Genomic DNA, 14830 nt, shown 5'->3' with positions numbered 1-14830 from the left:
GACGACGAAGATCCTGACATCTGTGGAAAGAAATCTTACAGATTTGGACAGTGTCACAGAACTGTTTAGGTCAGAAGGGACCTCTGGGAATCATCTTGTCAGATCCCTCTGTTCAAAGCAGGGACAGCTAGAGCAGTTTGCTCAGGGCTGTGTCTAGTCAGATTTGAATAACCAGAGACTCCACAACCTCACTGGGCAGTTTTTTCCAGTGTTTAACCACTCCCCCAATAAAAAAAGAGTTGTTTTTTTCTTAGGTTCGGGCAGAATTTCTTGATTCCTATTTATTATAAGTTATGCTTTGAATTAGTATTTTGCCAATATTTACACAGAGCATTCTCAGCTTTTATTAGTGTTTATTTGCAGTTCTGGCTTGCCCATTTCCTTTACAGTTGTGCTGATTTGGCTTTGTGCACTCATCTCCAAGCTTTAGAAAGTACTCTTCTGTAGGCCTTGTACATCCTCTGATTCACAGAATCTCATGTTGAAGCTTTTTCAGGAAAATACTCTTACACTACCTTGTCCTCAGAGCTGTCTTTCTGGTTACCATTAACATCACCAAAGGACTCTATGAGCTTCAAGCACATGTGCTTGAATTTCTACATGTTAAATTCTACATGATTTGCTAATGAATGTTCATTATAGACCTCTTACAGAAAGAGGTTTTAACATTTTATTGGAAATATTCAGATAATGTTTTTTCTTCCCAGTCATGTTTTTCACTCAGAGTGAAGCTTCACTCTTTGGAGGTCTCCCCAGAACTGACATATTTCAGTAGTGCTAAAACAAAGGCTATTATTGAAGCCAGATCTGTTTATTTAGACTGTGGTTTTGGAGCATTCAGAATGTCAATCCATTTCCTTTTGGATAACACATGTCGTTGTTGTAGGTTAAGCAATTATTTTCTTCTAAATTATTAATATAAGTTTTGAAATACTTGTTTGCAAATTGGGGTAATTTTATTTCAGAAATTTTTGTTGGGAATCCTGTAGAATTTTGAAATTGTGAATCATGTCAATGTGTGTGTCTTGTTTGTTATTTTCTCTTCTTAGAAGCTAAATGGAATAATAATATGGAGGGAAGATATTTGATGCATAAAAACTATACAGAGACATTTTGGTTCTCTTCACTCAGTATTGTGTAGTGCTTACAAAATGTTAAGATAATTTTAAGTACTATAGTGTTTTCACCCTTCTCCCACAAGAGGATTATATGGTGTTGTGCAGTAGATAGCTTTTTCAAATAAAGTTTTACATACAAAAAGACGTTGTGTTTTTGCAAAATTCCACACCAAAAATACAGAATCATTTTGTTCTTCAGCATGCAGATATATGGCCACCTGTTGGAAAAACAAGAAAACAGTCTATAACTAAAAGTCCAAAGATTGGAGGCTTACCACTAATTCCCATTCATCAGGAGAAGAACACTTGTAAAATCAAAGGGAGTACTGAAGTAAGTGACGTTTAAACTTTGTGTAAAACTTCTAACCATAATGCTGTACTTTTAAATAATCCTGTAATAATGAACTCTCTAGAGCTGGATAACTATAAAATGTAGATGCTTTTGTTATTGGTGTCCTTTTCAATGTTTTATCATTAAAGGAACGGTTAGGTCAATTTAATGTAAAAAAATCATTGTAACCTAAAATTGTGTCACCTCTTTGTCTGTTCAGTAAATCAGTAGTGGCTTTTTATTTGTGTTTTGGGTTTTTTTGAGCAATGATCATCCACTGGAAGTAAATAGGACTGTTGCCTGGAAATATAATGCACATTATTACAACGCACTTTATGGCAGTTCTATTTTAATAAGGTCCTTGAAAACTGTCCTGCATGCATATTTTACCTTATCTTTTCTTCCATCTAAAATAGCTGTTTTAGTTACCTGCTCTGTGAATGTAATGGAAAAGCTCGGATGGAACTGTGATACATTTAAGTTGTAATATTCTTAGTCTCAAAGAAGAACATGAGGGTTTAGTTACACTTTGCAGAGACTGAACTGTGTCACTGCATTACATGCACTAGTATTATGTCTCAACATTACCATATTAGCTTGAGATGAATTTCTGGTATCCACATAGATACTGATGCCTGTGGGGAGGACTTGCCTTACTTCCAGCTGAGTGGCAGTCGAGGCACTGTTCTGCTTTGGAAAAATAGTGGTAACTAATCTGAATGCAGAGAATAGTGTTGAAACAAAACAGCTTGGTCCTTTGAGTGCATGCAGTGTTATTTCTTGCATGTTCTAGAAGGTTTTGAAGGGAGGTGGATAATATGGTATGTGTTATCACCACTTAGAGAGACAGTGTTTCAGGTACAGATTGGTGAAGCTGAGTCAGTTCCATAGCAAATCAAAAGCATAGAGAGAAGTAATACTTTATCTAAAAGGAAACCCCATCTTTCGTTACACTTTCTTCAGGCATTTCTATTCTGCCTTACCAAATGAGTATGATACTGTGTGAATGTGATTATGGTTTTCCTGTTTTGTTTAATTTGTCCTTTCATTTTAACCTTCTCTCAGGTAGTACTTTGGCAATTCTTTGATAAATTCCTTCTAATGTTCGCATTTTTAAACTTAGGTCTTGTCATTCAAAAAACTTCATAAGCCTTAGGTATGTCTCTTACCAGTCCTTTATGCAGGTAGAGTTGAGATCTCTCATACATTTTACTGAGATGTCTACAAATTCAGACATTCTAGCATAAAGGTTTATTGGATTTTGAGCTTCATGATTTAAAATCTTCAATAACTTATAGTACTAAATTATTATTATTATTATTATCATTATTATTATTATTATTGTAGTTAATAATGTGCTTCATTAGGAAGGATTCTAATGTTTTGTACACTAAAACTTAGAGGAAGTCTGCATTTATAGTTAAAAGATTACAATTTTCATTATTTATGTCATGACTAGATCTAGAGAAGTTTTATGCAAAGGATATTTGTGGACTTTATGAAGGTTATCACAAAATTATATAACGGAAAATTAAAACACTTTTTTTTACATGAAAAGCCAAAACTAGTATAAACAGTAAAATAGTGGTGGGAAGTAAGTGTATGATATGGTTTATTGAGGAGAAATACTGTACAGCAGTGTAGTCAGTAAAGCAATAGATACCCATTTGGAAACCGTACCTTCAGTCTTTCCATGGATTTGTAGTACTTCTCCAACAAGTAAAAATATCTCCATGTTAAAGCATTAGAGAGTAATAAGGAGCAAGCATTTCCTGAAAGATGCTGGTTTATGAAAAGTGGACATCTGTTTACAGATCAGTGTGTAAACCTCTAGTAGAAATGTCATCAAAGTTATCTTCTTGTAGGCAGAAAAAGAGACTGAAAATTTTCCAAACAGTGAAAAAGTGACATCTTTGTGGTGTGAAGATAAGTGGGGGAAAATAACCCAACAAACAACTCAAAGATACCCATAGATCAATGTTTAATATTAATGTTCTGTACTAAAAAGGCTATATTGAATGTCTTCCTTTTTCCCATTATTGGAAGTAGTTTTATTGTGTGCTAATAAGATAAATATCTAATACAGAAAGTTTTAGAACACTGTATAACTAAGAATCCTTCTAATAACAAATAGAATCAAAAAGTTTACATTATTTCTGCACCACTTGTTACATACATAGATAGTGCATCTAAAATATGCATATTTATCATATAGAATGATTTAACTGAAATAGAAATACATTCCTGCATATCTGCAGTAAGTCTGTAATTTCATTTCAAAATACGAGAAGATTGAGAAATGAGGAAAAACTTTCTTTCAAGCCATGGTCAAATACCACAGTGACTTATAATACATTATACTTCTGTAGCTTTTTGAAAGGAATAGTGTGTCATGGGGATAATGGAAGATGCAAACAGATAAGAGTTGCTCCATATTTTTTTGCTGGTGATGTGCAGAAAAAAAGAAAAAATGTAGTTAGATATGCATATTATTATCAATTTATTCACCAATTACTTGATCATAGGCCTGAAACTTACAGGCAAACAGCTGTTTCTAACATGAAATTGTTGCCTTTACATTAGGACTTATTGAGAGAAAAGTATGGAGTCCAGCAGTGTAATTTATAGCATATTACTAACAGTGGGCAGTGGATCAAATACTAAGAAATAATATTATTAAGAAGTTTGATGTGGCAGTTTTGTTCACACATCATTTTGTGATCTGTTATTTATAAAGGAAACTGTAACTGTTGGTGCTTTAATTTGAACAACAGAATTTGGCTCCATCAGTTGAATGTTCTTATGATGCAAATGTCTGGGAATTAAGATTCTTGTATATACTGAATCTACTTTAAAAGTTCAAAATGTTGAGTAGTAGTCTGTGTTAAGGGGCTACATGCCAATGTACAAGACTGTTTCAGAGAAGTAGGCAGCCTTCAAATTTGAGTGCTGTATTTGATCTGTTCCTACTTTCATTATAACATGGGCTCCTGCTATACTCATGTTAGCAGAACTATACTGATTTCAGAAGTGTAGCTGTTTTCTTTTTTTGTTTTCTTTTTTTTTTTTTTTTCCTACAAAGATGCAAGATTGAAGCATCATATAAAAATTCTGTAAATAGAAGATGGTTGCTCCTGACTGAATATCACAAGTAATTAATATATTTGTGTGCTGAGTAAGTGAATAGCTTGGAATGTGTTACTGTGTTTTCTGAAAGATACTGCATGACAATTTGTATTTCACATATTGCATGTATATTATCACAGATAGTCCTTTTATTGTTATTTTATTAATTGAACATGAATCACTGGTGCTAATCTCACCGTTTTCTTGTTCTTGCAAGAACATTATTTTAAATGGAAAATAACAGCTTTTTCAAATATTTGGCAGAAAAGAACCCCCCACATTCATGAGTCAGTGGGACAGCTCCTCAGTTGCCTTGAACTTTTTTTCACTGAATGTAGCTGAACACATTAAATATTAGGATTCCTCTTGCTGTCTTTGGTGATAGCAGAGATTCTAAACTGATAGCAGTTGTTACTGATGGCAGTAGAAATTAAAAGTCTTCAGGCAAGCTAAGATCTACTGCATAAGATGCACCAGTGGTAATCCAAGTAGCAGTATGAACTCTTGTGTACATTGATATTTTGGGACTGATTTTTTTTTTTTTTCCTGCATATCTAGCCACAGGTGCTTCATGATATAATGAGTAATTTTCATTATTGGTGAATGACAATAGAAATACCAGCCCCCTTAATGCTAAAAGTTATTCAATAAAATAACCCCTTTATCTGCTCTTTTAAAAACTGTGATTTATATCATCTAAATGTTTGTTTTTATTACTATTGAACAGATGCTAGTTCAGGTGAAATTTCAAGAGACTGCACAAAATTTGGACTTTGTTTTATAGCTTAAATCTCTTCAATGTAAACTCATTTAATATTTACTGGTTTTCTTCCTACACAGCAACTAATTTGCTGTATCAACACTCAGTTTTTGTAATGGGCTTATGTTTGCTGTCTTTATGAAGAAACAAATGTCACTGTAAAACATATAAGGCAAATAAAAATGGTAGAAGGTTTTATTGTATTCTGTCTGCTCAGTTGGTGTGGCAGTAGGCAGATCGTTCCTTTTGTGGAAGAGCCTTACAGTTCTCGAAAAAAAATGAGGTCTTGGAGTTATTCTTTCATGTATGGCATCTTTGTTGACTACCTGAAGATATTCAAAGCTGAGGGAGACTTTGGTTCTTTTTGTCTTCCTGTGTGGCACTTGTTCATTTTAGCTGCATTTTTATGGAGTTATTTATCCATAGCATACAAGCAAGTTGTCTCATGGAATCTTGGTACCTCGTATATGTTAAAGTAAACATGAAAAAATATTCAAACATTAGAGAGGAGCTAGTTTAGATACATCTACATGAGTGTTCTAGTTAGGATTAGGAGTGCACTTTAGGAGCAAATCTTCCAATTGTTCCCATTTACGGTGTTTTACTGGAGTGGAGTGGTTCTGGAGCATGTGAATTTGGATTGTTTTCAGATGAAACTGAAGTTGAAGATGTTTTGCAGGAGCGTATCTAATGCATTGCACCTAAAGATAAGCCTTTTGCCAGTAGAAGTCTAACACTACTACTACACTTGGAAGTGTATTTAGAAAAACAAAAAAAAAAAGACAACAGACCTGAAATAGTGTTAGTGTGGATGTCGAGTTCTGAGCACTTCTCTTTCACTGTACAGATGTGCTCCTAATGAGCTCCACCAGTTGCAAATTCAGATGCAGCATATGATTTACCTTTCATTTCCTACAGCTTAAGAACTTGAAAACAGCCCCCAATGTGGAACAGTTACATTGCCATCAGTTTGTTGTTTTATCTCCATTCCCAGTATGTTACTTAAAATTGCTAGCCAAAATTTGAAAAAGCAGACATTCTTTATAATTTATCAGCTAGTACTGAACAGCTGCTGAAAATGTTTATGTGATCATGTAAAATTATCTTTTGTACATTCATGTAGCTTAGTCATTAAGTTATCAAAATTGCAACATTCTCAGTTGTATTTGTTCAATTTAAGAAGAGTTTTAAGAGTTTTAAGAGTATATGGATCTACTGTAAAACATTAAAATTTAGTCTACTGTGGTAGAATGAAAAATCAAATTGTGAATATATGAAAATGAATGCCTTCATTGTCATGGTGCATTTAATTGAGAGATTTATATAATTTTCAGAAGTATCACTCATTGAGAAAATATGCTCACTAAAAATGCTTACTAAATTCTAATAGCACAAATTGTGGGAATTTAAAACTATTAACTGTGCTGTCTCAGCTCTTGAGTAAAATTGATTTTTCTTTTAAGCTGTTACGTGAAACTAATGAGCAAAAATTGCAATCTAAATATTATTGAATATTGTGTGAATATGAATGATCTGATTTCTCTCTTTGCTTGTTTGCTCAGAATATAGAACTGCAATCTGGCAACCCAAAATTCGGTGAGCATCATGAAAATGACTTTCTGGAAGAAAGAAAAAACTTGAAAGAAAAAGCATCTATTGTGGCACAATGTTTGGAACGGAAGGAGGAGAAAGTGAAAAGCCATGCAAAAACACATCCGAGCTTGATCTCTGTTGAGGATGTAGGTGCAGGGATGACTGACCTACACCAAAGATCACGTAAGGCACTGAAGAAAAGTAAGAACAAAGCAAACAAGACTGCTTTGGCATTGGATAACAAATTACCATCAAATGTGATTCAGGAACTAAATACAGTGCTGCAGAAGAACAGAGCACTTAATGATGAAACCTCCAGCTGATTTCCTGAGTCTGAAAGTTTTTATATATATGTATATATATATATATTTATATACACACATACACAGGTATGTGTATTTTCTGGGCAAAAGTAGTCTTTTTTGATGTGTGTAGTTTGTACAGTGCAGAAGAATATAATTTGTTTATATGCAGCTGTTGATTTTGTATATGCATATGCCATATGTTATAATTTAAGATTGAACTGAGAGAACTGATTATGTAAAACTCCAGAAATTTGTAAGTTTTCCTGTGCAGTGCAATGACACCAGATTTTTGTCAGTTATTTTTTGTTGATTTTGTTTGATGTAATAATTCTAAGCACTATCAAAAACTTTTGCTCTGTTTATATTCTGTACCATCTTGTAAGTACTGGAGAGATATTTTGGAAGGAAGCCAAAATATACGCTGAAATTCATACTGTTGGCCTGCAATATTTTTAATTATCTAACACCATAAAAATGAGTAACGTCTGCTTTGAAAAGTGACTTTTGCATGTATTTTTCTTTTTAATTTAAGAATAAAATTAGTGTCTACTTCCATTGATTTTTCCTCTGACAGAGTGGCATGTGAAAGAATCAAAAGGAGAGGAATGTAGCAGATAAGACAATATATTAGTTCTTGTATCTCTAATCTCTGTCTATAGTGGAGTCCATCAGATTATGACATCTAAGGGAATGAGAGAGAATACTGAGGATGGCAAAAAGAAGTCTTCAAAGCAACATCTAATTTAAAAGGATGTATGAATTGGAGGAGTAGCACAATCTCTTTTTGCTCAACTGGCTGAAGTAATTTTATGAACAGACCTTGGTTAGCTCAGAGTGACAAAGGCAGACTTTTCTGTCACTGTTTGGATAGAGCTTGCTTAGTGCTGACAAAGTTGCTCACATCTGATGAATATTTAATTCTCATCTGAGAAATTAATTTCCTTAAGAAAAAATGGTCCACACCCAAACATATCTATCAGAAGGGTAAATTAAGAAGTGCCGGTTACTAAATGGATAAGAAGATTAACCCCTCCCTTTGTCATGAAGACAAAGATGAACAGCATGCTGTTGGCAGGGACTAGGAAATGCTTGTGCTGCAAGTGTAGCATGGCTCTTCTTCCTGGTGTGAGGAGAGGTCCCAGGGTTGAGACAACAGCCTCATTTGCTGCATTCTGAGTATGTAGGTCACAGTTCCTGAAGACATGATGCACTGCCCTGCAGCTACTTTGTTTTTTTGAGTTCCTTAAATTTAAAAATCAGAATCTGGGTTCAAAACAAAGCCTGTGAGAGCGGTGAAATGATTTACAGCTGTTTTGTGGATCTCACCTTCACTTAGCCTATGGGATTGCCTCCTTCCTCTCTCATGGCATATACCAGTTTTTACTTTGTCCCATAAAAACTGGATGGGCAAAAGGCACTGCTGTGCTGAGGCTGTTTCCAGGTGAGGCACATGTTATCTGGTTAAGCAGCAGGACCAACAGAGCAGAGAGCTAATGAGCTCACGCTACACCCTTGCTTCAGGGGAGATATTAAAAACATAATCTGCTTTATTTTGCTGCTGTCCCTTTTGTGGTCTGATTAACTACTTTGCCACAGATTTTCACCAGCCTTTTAAGAACTTACTGACTACTTTAGTGTTCCTCAAGTTTGATTGGAATTGACTCTAAGGTAGATGAGAGAATTTTAAGCTATTTCTTGTTTACTGGAAATTGTTCGAAACAGTCTCTTAATTCCTTAAAAATTCAGAGCAAAAATTCAGTTAATCAGCATCAATGACATTTGATTTTTATTAATGGATAGTCTTGAGGATGCTTTATGTTACTACTGAATTTCTTCCAATGAAAAAGTAGTATGCTTACTTAACGTCTCTTCTATTTTTGGTAGCCACAGGTGCCATAACATTTCTCACATCACTTCTATTCTTGATTGCATTGAGCAGCTTAATTGGAAAAATAATTTGATTGAAGAAATAAAACAAATGACTGAGTGTAACTGGCAACTCTGCTACGAAATATGGGGAAAGCGAGATCAAACTCAAATAATACTGTTTTGTATTTGTTCTTCTGGAATGTAGCACTGACAAACAAGTTTCTTCTTTCAAACTTTGCACTTACCATATTTGACCAGTTGTTAAAAATTGAAATGAGTTTGTAAATTTTAATTTTCCCAGTGCACTATTGACTGTTTTGCTACCTTTAATTTGTAATTGAGTCTCTACTAATCATTGAGGCCCTGGCTCAAGAAAGCATATAAGCCTGAACTGATATTGTATTGACTAAAGTCGGTGCTTGATGTTAATAGGCACATTCTTAAATGCTGATTTGAATGAGGGCCTAATGCCATCAGGAGAAATTACTTTACTTTCTGTCCGATGCTGGACCTGAATGTACTGTTTACAGTTGTACTTCTATTTGCAAATATTTTTCACTATTGAGTTATGGTAGCCGTATTATTTATCTTTTTATTGGGTTCTTAAAAATGACATTCACCTCACTGCTGAAAGCCTCATGCATCATTTAAGGCCCTACACTAATGGAATAAATGGAGCAATGGAAGGGGTTTGTGCACTAAGTGACTGTGTCCATAAAGAAGATGTTTTGTATATTTTTATTAGATCTAAGGGCTACAGAAACATTTGTTCTATTTCAAAAACATATCACAGATAAAGTATCTGTATGGCTGCTGTTAAAAGGCCCAAAAAAATCAAGAATATGTTTACTAACACAAGAATATGTTTACAAAAAAATCAAGAATATGTTTACTAAAAACATGTTTAAATGTGGGTTTGTATGTGTATATACACAAATACTCCACTGTATGTGTGCGTATGTGCACACAGTTATGTGAACATCCACAGACACACGCTGAATGGTGACACGAGTTAACTCAAGAAAAATTTATTTGAAAAATTAGAAATTTAATTTGCAGTTAATTATTTTCAATAGGTATCACAAGTTTTGGACCAATTATCTGACATATCATTGTTGCACTACACATTTCAGGTTGATTTAAGACCTGTAGAATAAATGTGTATTGTTGAAATACCTTAATGGCTGCTGATATTTTATTGTTCCTGTACCACATTGTGGATTGGTTAAAGGATGTAGTTTTCAGAGAATAAATTGTAATTATTTGAATAAATGCTATTTCTCTAAAATTGGTGATAGATTTTGTTCAGAAAAAGTATTAAATCAATAAAAATATTAAAAAAAAAAAAAATCTATCTGTCTTTCCATATGAATGCTATTGAATAGCCGGGTAAGTGTTACTTTACAATCTGCAAAATTAAGTTAAATGATACACAGGTATTTTATGTATGGTTTTATAATGGTGTGAAGACTATGATTAAAATCTCAGTAAATCCCAGGTTCATCATTACTTGTTAGACTTCTGCAACCATCCTAGGTGTAAAGCTGACATTTAAGCATTGTTTATACTAATTAACATAATGCCAGTTTGCTGTTTGTGTGTTTTTTTTCACATTTATTAGGATGGGGAGGGAAGCAACCCAAAACCCAAAGAAAAATACAAGCTGGAATCTCTTTGTTTTCTTTTTTCCTTTAGTTGAGCTGAATATTGGCTACTATTTTGGAATTTTTCTTTGAAACAGATCTTTTTCCAATATATATTTTGGGCTACCAGTTTAGAGGAGCAGTTTGACTAACAGATTTTCTGCCTTTAGTGTGGGGTCGATTTGAACAGCTGAGATCTACAGAGAATGTTCATGCAGAGTTTACCTTGACTGTGTGACTCAAGTCAGAATTTCTGCATTGTAAGGTTTTGCAAATGTTATCCAGGAATCTGTCCAGTGGGGGAAGGATATCCCTAAAAATTTCTTCACTTAATGAGGAGGGCCTGGCCATATCGTTGATTTTGTTTCTTTGTGAAGAGCTCTGGGCTGTTTTGCCTACAGCCATTTGCTAGGATGCCACTGGCTCTCTGCCAGAGGCACCCCAGGAGTGCCTTCCATTGTCACATATGGGGGTAGTTTTGGACTGCTCTGCAGATACAGGTTTATCAGAGAGTAAAAGTTAAGGGAATTTTATCTCAAAGCTATGATTCTTCTCTCCCATGATACAGTGCTGGCACAGTTTGTGTTCCTATGAGGGCTGCCAGGGTACTACCAGATCCACATCTCAAGTTCCAAATTAAGGAGGCTGGGAAAAAACTTACACTATCTGCTGGGGATGGTGGGGGTGCCTGCAGAAGTCTGGAGGTAAGCAGTACATGTCTTATTGGCTGAGACACTTTGCTATGAGTCTGCTCTGTCATATCACCTTTCTGATTTTTAAATCCTGTTTTCCAGTGCAAACCTTAGTGGAAGAGAACAGTTATCAGACTGTTGCTGGCATGTGAATTAGAACAACTTCAGCTGTGCCTGAGTCCAAATGGAAACTGAATTAAAAAAAAAAATACCAAAAAACCCTGACTCAAGTTCTTGCAAGCATAGCATGCTCTAAAAAATACATTCAACTTGGGTTACTTAAGGCAAATCTGCAGTTCCAGTAAGTTACATTAGGAAACCTGAGCTATGTATGTGTGGGGTAGAAACATTACCTTGATGGATGGATGGAAAGTATTGCAAGTTCAATTGTTTGAAAAGATATGTACTAACTTGCAACACAGCCTATTGCAGCAAGATTGACTGGGAAGATGCAGAATGCTTAGATATGGTCTACACAGTATTCCTTCTTCTGACCCATCAAAAATATTCTCTGTGCTGTCAAAAAATAAGTATTTGTCAAACTTGGTTTTCGAGGCTAGCTTGTTCTCTGTAAAAAAGGCAGGAAGCCTTGCAAAGTTTTCTTCATGGTGCACACTAGATTTGGATGTGATACTGCTTTACTTGCAACTCCACTGCAAATGGAATCCACCTGCAGCTCACTTAAGGAGAAAAACAGTCCTGCTATTTTAGTTCTTGCCACTGCTGTAGCTTAACCATCTAGTTACTGTCTTTGCTGAAATTTCCTTGAGAATATTCCTGTTATGCTTTGCTGCTTGTATTTTACTAGAAAATCATGGCAACCTGTGATACTGAAGAGAAAGAAGCATGTGGATGTTAATACCACATTGCAGTAGGTAATTGTATCTTCCTACATACTTATACTCTTGCATTGCAGTTCAGGTTTTTGGGGTGCTTTAGTACTTCTTTATTCTACCTGATCTTACTTGAGCCTTTCCTGCTTTTTGTTCTCGACCCTGTTCTATGTCATAGACTCTGGAGCATCCTAATCTTTGGGTTATCTTCTCTACACACTCCCATTCTGCTCATTGGCTTGATGTGGTTTTGCTCTGCTTTTCTAATTTGTGACTCAAACTTTAGGCATGCTTTCTGTTTAAATCCCATGACATCTCTGACTACTGACTTTGGCTTGGTTTGCAGATGGTATGTGCATTATGGTCAAGCCCATTATATCAAGCTTGCCTTAACCTTTATCATTAATCCTGGCAGAGATCTCCTCTACAGAGAAAGTGATTTCACAAAACTGACCAAGACAGATAGAGGTTTAGATGTTGACGAATAGGTGTTACAAAGTTCTGTAACCCATTTCTATAAATGCCCCTGAAGGTCTTCTACATATTTACATCTGTAGTTCTCAGTAAATCAGAAAGCAAACTAAAGCAATGTATTCTGTTTGCCTTTTAAAATTGTTATAGTTCAGTGCCTTAATGATCCCATAATACCTGTTGTGCCTGGTAATAAAGAATGCTATTTCTTCCAAATTATACCTTTGGTTACATAAAGAGTAAAGCCTTTTCTTTCAAAATTTAATTAGCATTGGTTTGTCCAGTACTGCAGACTGCTTAAGAACTAATAGGTCTGAATAAATGGAGTTTGCTGTATGTATGAGTTTTATAACTTGTCATTTTCTCCCCTATCTACATTTCTAATATGTTCCATTTAAAAGCTAATAAAGTGTTTGTATTTTACTAGCGTTGCTTTATATGTCTGTTAAAATTATAGATGATTGAAATATGATTTCTTCAAATTGGCTTTAGCCATTAGCCTTTAATTTATTGTGTCTTAGTAGTTTACACGTGATTGGTGTCCAACACTTAAGTTTGTTGTCAGGGTTTGTTTTTTTCCAGTGTTTACTCATTTATCTTATACATTGAAACTGTTCAAGCTCATTGGATGATAAATATCATAAACTGCATATAACAATCCTGAGGTCTTTCCAGCTGTTACAGGTAGAACATTTTTCACATGAGGATCCTTACAGGCTTTCCTTTCAGCAGAAGCCAGATTTCATGGGAGATTACACAACTTTCATGTAGGAGAATATGTCTTGGAGTCTTAGTTAAATCACTGAGTGAAACAACAAAACATTTTATCCATATCCTGAGGATAGTTGGTTTAGTTCTCTTTCTGTCACTTTTTGATCTTGTGTAGTACAGCTTAGGTGGGTAAATGAGTTTTGAAAATGTTGGCATAGGATCTGTTCTAAGAACTAGTATACAGAAATATAAGTATGAAATATCAGTAAAATAACAATAAATTCTACCATTAGCTTAAGAAAGTTTCTTTTTTACTCATTAAATAGCAAATTAGAGGTAAATCCAGATTCATTGTTTTTTCCTCCCAGCTTTTAAAGAAAAGTTCTCACTAGCTTGAACTTTCTATAAATTTTCAATATTAGTAATTGAGTTTCATTTAGGAAGCTTATCTTCCAAGACTTAAATCTTGTTTGAGATAATTTACTAAAGGTAAAATATTTTTAAAAGATCTTTTATAAAGGTTTGCTTTTTCATACAACTAGCTACATGATAGCAGCATTATTTAGTTCTCTCTGAACAGTAGTTCTGGGATAAATACATATCCTGTGATGTTTATTCATCTTTTTTTTTTTTTTTTTTTTTTTTTTTTTTTTTTTTTTTAATATCAGTCATGGAAAAAAATCAAAAGATTCTGGTATATGGCTGACTTAATAAAAAATGCAAATTTAGGATATTTACCATTTACTATTGGAATTTGTTAAAACAACCTGACAGCATTAGGCAAAATATTGCTATTGAAATTCAACAGCCATTAATACATTGCTTACTTGATTAATACAACCTTGATTTGTTATGGCCAGTGATGAGGAAGTAGTTACAGGGAATCTGATGTTTCTGCGGTTAGCAGTTAATTTATGTCCAGTTGAGTCTCTTGTGGACATCTCCTCTTTCTCCAAACTTCTTAGGTTTCAAAAAAAGACATTAGTTTAGAATTCCAAATGTACAGCCAGAGATTTATCTTGAAAATACTATATATATATAAAAAAAAGACCTACAAAAAAATAATGATTCCCCTTAATGTGTTTGTGGAAATTTAAATTATTTTTGAGTAGCATGTAACAAAACAGAGGGATGACACCCATGCTGAAATACAAATCAATTCTGCAATAGGTGAATGCTGTTTGCCTTAGAATAGTTCGTTCTTGGGTTAAGGTGATCAAGCAAATATTTCAAATGGCTTGAATCAAGGTCAGAATTAATTGGAAAGAAATTGAATCTGTGTCTTGCTGAGGACTTCAAAGATGAATATTTTCTCCATGGTTTCACCATTTTTTTTTTTTTTTTTTTTTTTTTTTTTTTTTTTTTTCAGTTGCTATCG

General features: G+C 34.3%; 1 protein-coding gene across 1 annotated transcript in view; it reads left to right on the top strand.

Annotated features, from left to right (window-relative positions):
* Window positions 1-7318, top strand: part of ARAP2 (ArfGAP with RhoGAP domain, ankyrin repeat and PH domain 2) — a 131250-nt gene extending 123932 nt beyond the window's left edge. The window contains exons 31-32 of the mRNA XM_026847313.1: window positions 1318-1449; window positions 6898-7318. Coding sequence (XP_026703114.1) covers window positions 1318-1449; window positions 6898-7251 — 486 coding nt within the window. The 3' untranslated portion in view covers window positions 7252-7318. The remainder of the gene's footprint in view (window positions 1-1317; window positions 1450-6897) is intronic.
* Window positions 7319-14830: the final 7512 nt, after the last annotated feature.

The sequence above is a fragment of the Athene cunicularia genome (assembly GCF_003259725.1).
Source record: "Athene cunicularia isolate RWA chromosome 4 unlocalized genomic scaffold, athCun1 chr4_part1, whole genome shotgun sequence".
In the NCBI taxonomy this organism is placed as follows: Eukaryota; Metazoa; Chordata; class Aves; order Strigiformes; family Strigidae; genus Athene; species Athene cunicularia.
Note: the sequence above shows the minus strand (reverse complement) of the source record. Positions and strands in the feature narration are given on the sequence as shown.